The 8,562-nt window shown below is 52.5% G+C and overlaps 1 protein-coding gene across 6 annotated transcripts in view; it reads left to right on the forward strand.

Moving 5' to 3' along the window:
- Window positions 1–8,183, forward strand: part of SULF2 (sulfatase 2) — an 84,592-nt gene extending 76,409 nt beyond the window's left edge. For 5 of the 6 annotated variants that reach the window (XM_084775071.1, XM_084775074.1, XM_084775070.1 and 2 more), the window contains exons 13-21: window positions 12–108; window positions 540–634; window positions 1,368–1,427; window positions 1,833–2,002; window positions 2,327–2,469; window positions 3,410–3,533; window positions 5,156–5,189; window positions 5,446–5,499; window positions 6,364–8,183. In XM_084775071.1, coding sequence (XP_084631197.1) covers window positions 12–108; window positions 540–634; window positions 1,368–1,427; window positions 1,833–2,002; window positions 2,327–2,469; window positions 3,410–3,533; window positions 5,156–5,189; window positions 5,446–5,499; window positions 6,364–6,394 — 808 coding nt within the window. In that variant the 3' untranslated portion in view covers window positions 6,395–8,183. The remainder of the gene's footprint in view (window positions 1–11; window positions 109–539; window positions 635–1,367; window positions 1,428–1,832; window positions 2,003–2,326; window positions 2,470–3,409; window positions 3,534–5,155; window positions 5,190–5,445; window positions 5,500–6,363) is intronic. The other variant, XR_014777798.1, reaches the window with a different exon arrangement.
- Window positions 8,184–8,562: the final 379 nt, after the last annotated feature.

Below are 8,562 nucleotides of genomic sequence, written 5' to 3' on the forward strand. Positions count from 1 at the left end.
CTCTTGAGCAGGTGCTACATCCTCGAGAATGACACAGTCCAGTGTGACCTGGACCTGTACAAGTCCCTGCAGGCTTGGAAAGACCACAAACTGCACATCGACCATGAGGTACAGCCTCTGAGGGCAGCACAGTCGGGGTGCATAAGCTAGTAGCAGCATCCCCAAGGACGGTTGGGGAGGGCAGGAAGACCTGGCCAGCGGAAGAAACAAAGAGTTGTGCCTTCCAGGATCCATGACCCCCCGCCCCCCAGAATAGGAAACTGAGTCATAGGACCTAGCTGCCAGCCACAGGTCCCACCCAGCGTCAGCTGGCTGAGGACTGGCGAGATGCCTCTGAGAGTTCTCCCTTCTACAGCCTCAGTGGGGGCTCCACTAGCTCTTCCCTGGGACAGGAGAAGGAGTCTGCTCCTTCAGGGGATCCTGGCTGAGGGGAGGGGAGGCCCCCTTCCATAGGCAGAAGCACAAACGTAGGTGTGGCTGCACCCTTCCGACCCACAGTTGCCCCGTGGTCTCTAAGCATCTCCTGTTCCCTCCCTCAGATTGAAACCTTGCAGAACAAAATTAAGAACCTGAGGGAAGTCAGAGGTCACCTGAAAAAGAAGCGGCCAGAAGAATGCGACTGCCATAAAATCAGGTGAGGGGGTGGGGAGCACAGGACCCTGTGGACACCATCCTGCGGACACACACTCCCCTCTCGGTACTGACCCTATCCTTTCGTTGCCTTTTAATTGTATCTTTGTTAAGATAAGGAGCTCAGGGTCTGCCCCTCGGGTGGCCAGCTCTAACAGGGCACAGGGCCCTTGCCTTGCACAGCTGGCTCAGGCAGGGACAGAAAACTTCTGGGCAGAGAGACTCAAGGTCCTTGCTGCCACTCAGGTTCTGCCTGCCCTCGAGAGCATCCCACCTGCAAAGAAATGGCTTCTATCTGCAGTCACTGTCCAGCGGGGCAGTCACATAACACATGTGGCCAGAATTTGACTTGACTTAAAACCAAAGGAACCACACGGTTCTGAAGACCTTAGCTGACTCAGGCCTTGTAAGATGCAGGTCCCAAAAGTCCCCTCTAAAGCAACAGGTGTGTGACATGATGGGAGCCAACATTAAGAGGCCAGGGCTGCTACCCGCTGAAGGCAGCCCCAGCCTCCAGTCCACGTTAAATTATACCCACCTTGACCTTATAAAGTCTGGCTTGGGGCAACCAAGCCGAGCATGAAGCTGGCAACCTGGGGAGTGTAGAACCCTCAGAAGAGGAGAGAGTGGGCAACAGCAGCACATATGGGAGCTCAGGAACCCTGCTGCACACTTGCAAGGGTAGCCTGCAAGGCTGACTGCTGGGGGGTTGTTGGGGGGGGGGTTGTCTGTTGCAGTTACCACACTCAACACAAAGGCCGCCTCAAGCACAAAGGCTCCAGTCTGCACCCTTTCAGGTAAGGGTAGGGACAGGCCGCAGGAGGGAAGGTGCGAGGCTCCCAAAGATGGCTACCTGCCTGTAGCTAAAACATTTAAGGAAAAGTATGGATGCTAGGCTGGGTTTTCCCCGGGAGGTGAGGTCCATGCAGTCCTTGGTGGGGCTGGTCCCAGGTCCATACCAAGACCTCCAGAGGCCCTACTGTGGCTGGATATGGTGCTGTAGCCACACTAAGCACTGGGCACCCCTTCTGTGCTGCCAAGGGAGCTGCAGGAGGCTATTGAAGGAGAAAGGCCCTAGGGTTTGGTCCTAGCTGTGACCTGGGCAACTGTGGGACTTGGATTCCTTTGATTCTGCCCAATCACAAGGCTAGGGTCATTGACCCGTAAGGGGTCCTGAGTGTGTGTGGTCCTCTGCGCCCCAGGAAGGGTCTGCAGGAGAAAGACAAGGTATGGCTGTTGCGGGAGCAGAAACGCAAGAAGAAACTGCGCAAGCTGCTCAAGCGGCTGCAGAACAATGACACGTGCAGCATGCCAGGCCTCACGTGCTTTACCCACGATAACCACCACTGGCAGACGGCGCCTCTCTGGACGCGTGAGCAAATGGGCGGGCAGGGGCTGGGAGGGCTGTGCATGAGCAGGCAGGGACAGGCAGGGGTTATGGTTGAGGGAGCTGTGTACATGAGCAAGCAGGAGAGGTAGGGATTGGGAGCCTGTGCATGAGCAGGCAGAGGGTTGGGGGGCCTGTGCATGGCCACCTACCTTCCCCAGGCTTCCGAGGGCTGTACTGCTGGACCTTGGAGGTGTCCTAGAAACCTGTGCCTGACATGAGCCTGTCACTTGGCATTTTGAGCTCAGGGAGGCCGACAGGCTCATCTTCCTGCGGGCACAGTAGGAACATGCTTTCTTCCCTCTGCAGTGGGGCCCTTCTGTGCCTGCACCAGCGCCAACAATAACACGTATTGGTGCTTGAGGACCATCAACGAGACCCACAATTTCCTCTTCTGTGAATTTGCAACCGGCTTCATAGAGTACTTTGACCTCAGTACAGACCCCTACCAGGTACAGGCGCCATCAGAGAGCTGGGGAGACAGGAGTGTGGGGGAGATAGGTGCCACCGGCTTAGACCCACATGCTCCTGCAGAAGAACAGATATGTAAGTCCCACCAGGTCCCTAAAATGGGAGGGCTGAGTTCCGAGGCCACTTGGAAGACTGAGACTCTGGGCAGTGGACACGTGTCTCCCCTCATTGCCCAGTGTCTCATCTATGGTGCAGCCCTTCCCTTTTCCTTAGGCACACACTGGTCACAAGGCTCAACAGCGACTTCTGTGTACTCTTAGCGCATGGAGCTACAGGATCAGGCCACGTTCTGGACACTCCAGACTGGCATGGACAGTGTAGACAAGCAATCCTAACATTCACCCAGTATGCACCGAAGCCAGCTCTGGGCAGTGCTCCTTATTGGAAACCACCTCAGCACAGATGTGACTGAAGTGCCTCAGAGCCACACAAGACAAGCAGCGAGGCACTTGGGAGCCAGAACTTTGTACCATAGCCATCCTGGAGGGTGACCTCTTGTCACCCTCATTTAAAAGCAGTGTGACTTCAGCAGCCATAGCACTAGTAGTCACAGGCTGCCAGTCTTCCTTCTCTGAGGGTGACAGACAGTGTCAGTTAGGACCAGGCTAGGCCCCAAGGTCCCTGACCCACCTCCATACCAAGTGGCTGCTTTCCCATCAAGGGGAACAAAAGGGTGCTGACAAACCCAAGGCGGAGGGGGCTCTTTCCCAGCTATGCTAATGGGCAGCTACAGAAGTTCAAGGTTTGCGTTGCTCCCGGCTTTCCATCCCCACTGAGCAGGCCTGGCAGAAAACCTGGGACACCCTCTAACTCCCTGCTCACGGTGGCTCCTGCAGACGTGGAGGTTGGGTGTAGACAGTACCCCCATAACGCCACCTCTACACTCGGGACCCTCCCTTTGACCACTCCCTTTCCCACTAGCTGATGAACGCAGTGAACACGCTGGACAGGGACGTGCTCAACCAGCTGCACGTGCAGCTCATGGAGCTGAGGAGCTGCAAAGGCTACAAGCAGTGCAACCCCCGAACCCGAAACATGGACCTGGGTGAGTAGGGGGTCCCGGTGTGAAGCCTGCCCTCAAAATGAGCCAAGAATCACAAGGCAGGAAAGGGTCGAGATAAATGCTGGGGAAGGTCATAAACACCTTCTGGCTTTTACAGAGCCATGCACCTGCGCAATCTATACAGGGCACAAACTTCTCTTTTACATGTCCCTCCCTTTTGTTCATTACTTACTAAGAATCTAACCCTGTGAGTTCCTAGGCAGCAAATGTAGGCGTAAGATATGGAGCTGCTCAGGGAAAGGGTCCATACCTGGAAAGCCTTTGCTTGAACAGAGTGAGACAGGAACCTACATTACACTGTGACCACTGGGGGGCTCTGTGACAGATCAGAGGTGACCATCGCAGCGGAAGAAACATGGAGAGATGAGAAGGTGGTGGGTACATAAATGTGACCAGTGTGGCTGGAGCAGAAATGGTAGTGAGTGACGCATGACAGGCGGGCTCTGCAGGACACAGAGAAAAGTTGAGACTTTGAGACGGTTTGGGGAGCTGGTATAAGGGTTTACATTTGGGCAGTGAAAGTCAACACTTAAATAAAAGACAGCAATTACTACATAAAGAGTGGAGCTGGATCCGGTAAATAGTGGTGTACAACACGGTTGTCCAGGGAGACTGGCCGGCACTCTGTATGAAAGTTGATGGATTTGAGGTTTGGTGCTCAAGGCCACACACAACATGGTGATTCAAGGTGAAAAAAGGACCTGGCACAGGTTACTCCTGGGCTTGTGGATGAGTTGGGGGAAAGCAGCAGCTCTAAGCTCAGGATGCCAGCTGGATGTTTTGTTTTTCAAGACAAGAGTCTCTCTGAGTAGCCTTGACTGTCCTAGAACTCACTCTAGACCAGGCTGGCCTCACACTCAAAGAGAACCGCCTGCCTCTGCCTCTCAAGTGATAGGATTAAAGGTGTGCGCCACCGCACCCAGCCAGCTAGATGTTTTAAGATGGAAAACACTACAACCAAGTGTAGGAGGAATCTCAAAACCCTGGGTCACCGAAGGGCTAGGGAGCTTCTACCTGTTTGCACTAAGATGCCTCCAGTTCCTGTCAGGAAAGTGGGAAATTGAACAGACAGACCCAGATGTGCCAATATGCTTCATGATGGGGTAGGGGGCAAGGGGGGGGGGGGTCGGAGGTGAGAAGGAATGGCTGCAGAGAAGTAACAGAAACCACCTGACAGGGTGCAACTTTGTGATGGTTGTGCCTAGCACTGTGCCAACCCTATGAGGGGTCCCCAGCTTAACAGTGAGTAAAGTGAACCCACTGGCGGACTCCATGTCCACGTACTCGGTCACACCACCATATCCTCAGGAATTCAGAGTGCAACCATAGGGGGTCCACCCCCACCCAGTGAGCCTTGTGTGGCACTAGTACCCACCACTGAGCTCATGCAGCCTAGGCTAACTGGGGCTAGCAGAAGGCAATCACCAAGACCACCTAGCCGACTGAAGGTCCTCCCCGTTTTGTCCACTTGTCCTGAGCAAGGAACACTAGCAGCGTCCCGGCGTGTGACAAGCTGGGGGGTTCTTAGCAACCACAAAGCTTGCTGATGCTTGTACCATCTCACTCACCCTGAACGGTGCCTGCTCTGTTCATCTCTCACTTAGGGCTTAAAGGCGGAGGAAGCTATGAGCAATACAGGTATTTGGATTTGTTACTAAGTTTGGGCTAAGTTTTCCTTCATCTTGACCTGTCCTGTTTTTTATGATTATACCTATTGAGAAACTGTTTACCTGGGCATACTGACCCATATGTGATAGATGTCACCTCAGACACCATCTTTGCATAGTTCTGGGGAGGTGGGGTGGGGTTGGGGTGAGGGGGTGGGGGGTGCGAGCAACACCATTTCCTTGATGGTAGTTAACACACATTTTCCTTCTGGCATCTGAAATTTTAGGCAGTTCCAACGTCGAAAATGGCCAGAAATGAGGAGGCCTTCTTCCAAATCACTGTGAGTTAAAAACCAGTTTGCAGACAAGCAAGAGTTCTGACTTGCTCACTTCAGGCCTTGTTGCTGCTGTTGTCTGGTTGTTTGTTGTTTTCCGGTCCTGGCAGTTGAAGCCAGGAATTGTGACGGACAAGAAGAGCTCTAGCAGCAACCCCACCCCAGCCCTGCCGTTCCCTTTCTCTGGGGCTGTTCTGTGCATGCTGTATCTGTATTACTCTCTGCTCCCCTGCTAAGAGGGGACAAAGTCATAGCTGCTCTTCCTCTAAGATAATGCGAATGCATTACACATTTCAAGTTAATAGCTGACCCTAATAGATCGCTGTCCTTTCTGGAACAGTCTGTAAGCTTGAGCCATGACTTAGAGCTGAGACGAGGCTATGTACTACAGGCGAACAGACAACTTGAGGGATGTGGCTGCGGAAGCGCTGTGTGCACCCTTCTCAGCAGAATGGCTGCCACAGGCCATGTGCAGACTGCAGCGACCTGCAGTTCACCTCATGTCTAGTGCGGGGGGTGGGGGGGGTGGGGGGGGTGGGGGGGGGTGTACTTTGTTCCCTGATCCCTGAGGATCTGGATACAGCTCTGCCAGATCTCTCAAAGATGCAAAGGTTTGAGAGATCTTTAATACTGGCAGCTCATCTGCAGTGACCCACCCAGTCTATCCTCATCCCTTTTCATGCATGCGAACCTCTGTGGCCAGCTTCCAGAACATGCACCTCAAATCCCTTAGCTACAATTCTGTCAAGATCCTAAGCACTGCTCTCCATCAGCCACGTCCTTAAAGCAGAGCTTGCAGTATTGGGTTGACTTAAAAAGTGTGGATAGTGTCGTGATTGCCGAAGGCTGAGAGTGTGCTCTGTCCTGCAGGGGACAGCTGTGGGAAGGCTGGGAAGGCTAAGGAGCCGCGAAGAGGAACCTCCAAAACCAGAGGCCTTGTGTGGCTGCCCAGGCAACGCAAACTCCACACAACCCCCAACAGACCAGTGCTTGAACTGGGAAGCCTGACGGGAGGCAGGGTCTGCTCTTGGGACAGGAAATCCTGAAGGACGCTGCCCAGACTTCCTGAGGCCCTTTTTTTTTTTTTTTTTTTTTTTTTTGGCCCTGCTTTGCTTTGGATCAAGTCTCGCCAGCCTGTGCAGATCGCATTCTCACATCTAGAGTCTCTACCTGCCCTCTCAGAGGCTCGCAAGGACAAAGGAACTGACTGCCATGGACGCTTCCTCCAGGGATGCCAGTCGCTGGGATCTCCCCCCAGTTGTATAGGGAAACAGGCTTGTTCTAACCTTCTTCCTCTTTGGAGAAAGCATGGATATGGGCAACTCCCAGGTGCTGCCCACAGCACAGTCTGACAATGAGTCAATAGCACAAAAACTGTACCATTCACCTGGCTGGATGACCAGGCTGCCTCAGAAGCTGCCTTCACTGTACATATGTGACCACTCACATGTAACCAACACAGGGGCTTTTAGGGGAGTCTCATGAGTGGTGGTGTCAATAAACGCTCTGTGGCCAGCGCCGATGAAAATCCCTTGAGCTCATCGACATTTCTGTTGCCGCCCAGGGTTTGCTCCTTTGTTGTCCATCCCAGAACTGATGTTTTCTAAGGTACTGAAAACCCAAGTTGATGTGTGTCCTGTGTTTCAATGACGTTTTATTTGTAAAGAAATTTTGTAGTATGAGTTCCATCTTACAGTGTTCACAGCCCCCAGCCAATGACTAGCTATTGGTATGAGAAAAAAAAAGAAAAAAAGAAAAACCTTTGAATTTTTGTAAAAGGCTATCTTGGGATTTTTTTTGCTGTCTTTTATTTTTTCACTTTCTCTTTAAGCACTCAAGATGTTGTCAATGCCTTTGGGAAGGGCGCATCTTCAGCTGAGAAAGTCTGGAGAAGCAGAAGGTTGTACACTAATATTAAACCTACCATGCTTCAAGGGGCCTCACAGGTAAGTCCACCGGCTCTGGGGCATCTATCTGTAAAGTCTGTTTCTCAACAGCAAGGCATTCACCTCGGCTTGTTCTTTGTTAGGCCAAGCAGGGTCTCCACGGCTGCCAGGATGCTAGGTGAGTGGAGGCAGAAAGGTCCACCCAACCCACGTCTCAGCAGAGGCTATTCGCGTTTGCCTGTAGCAGTGTTCTTTAACCTGGGGATCCAACAAGCCTTTTACAAGGGTCACCTAAAGCCATTGAAACCACGGGTATTACTATTCACAACAAAATTACAGATAGTTATGAAGTAGCAGCAAAATAATGTTGTAGTGGTGGAGGGGGGTCACTCCAGCATGAGGAACTGTATCAAAGGGCTGCAGCGTTGGGAAGGTTGAAGACCCCTGGTGTAAGCAGTCCCGTACTTTCCGGCTCCGAGGACACAGAATGTCCTTGTTCCTTATCCTTCTGTCACCCCTGCCTGGCGTGGAGGAGAGGAAACGCATGCTTAGGCTGAGGTTTAAATAAAAACCTTTATTTACAAGAGCATCCAGACAGTCGGCAAGGCATTCAAAGCTCACTCCAACTGAGTCGCCCATGTGATGCCTTGCAGTGTAAAGAATGACTTCATTTTAAGTGACACTTAATATAAACTGGATTAAACCCACATTTGTTCTCAGTGGTGTCAGTCAGTTCCTGAGAATTGACTGCTCTCAGAATCACATTTCCATCTTCTTCAAAACTCCATACACTCAAAGGGGGGGGGGGAAAAAGGGAGGAGGCAAGAAAGAAACAAAACACCGCCCTGTTCTTAGCCATCTGCACTGAAGGTGAAAACAACCCCTGTTGCCCCGTAGCAGGCTGCAGTTTCAGCTAGCCTGGAGGCTTGCTTGCTGGAACGGAACTCACAGCCACGGCAGGCAGGCAGGAAGGGGCTGGGCTGGCATGTGGCCACCTGGCAACCCTCTGCAGGGTCCGGCTGCATCTACCCCTGAATCAAGACATTTCTAGGCTTATGAAGCCTCATCTTCCATAGTACCCACTGCTGCATGTCCCCGACTCCTCTCACATCTAACCCTGAAAAACTTGAGTAGGGTTGTTATTGACGGGGCCAGAGTTTAGAGAGAAAGCGCTCTAATACCA

The sequence above is a fragment of the Acomys minous genome, assembly GCF_964271855.1.
Source record: "Acomys minous genome assembly, chromosome: 3".
Taxonomy (NCBI): domain Eukaryota; kingdom Metazoa; phylum Chordata; class Mammalia; order Rodentia; family Muridae; genus Acomys; species Acomys minous.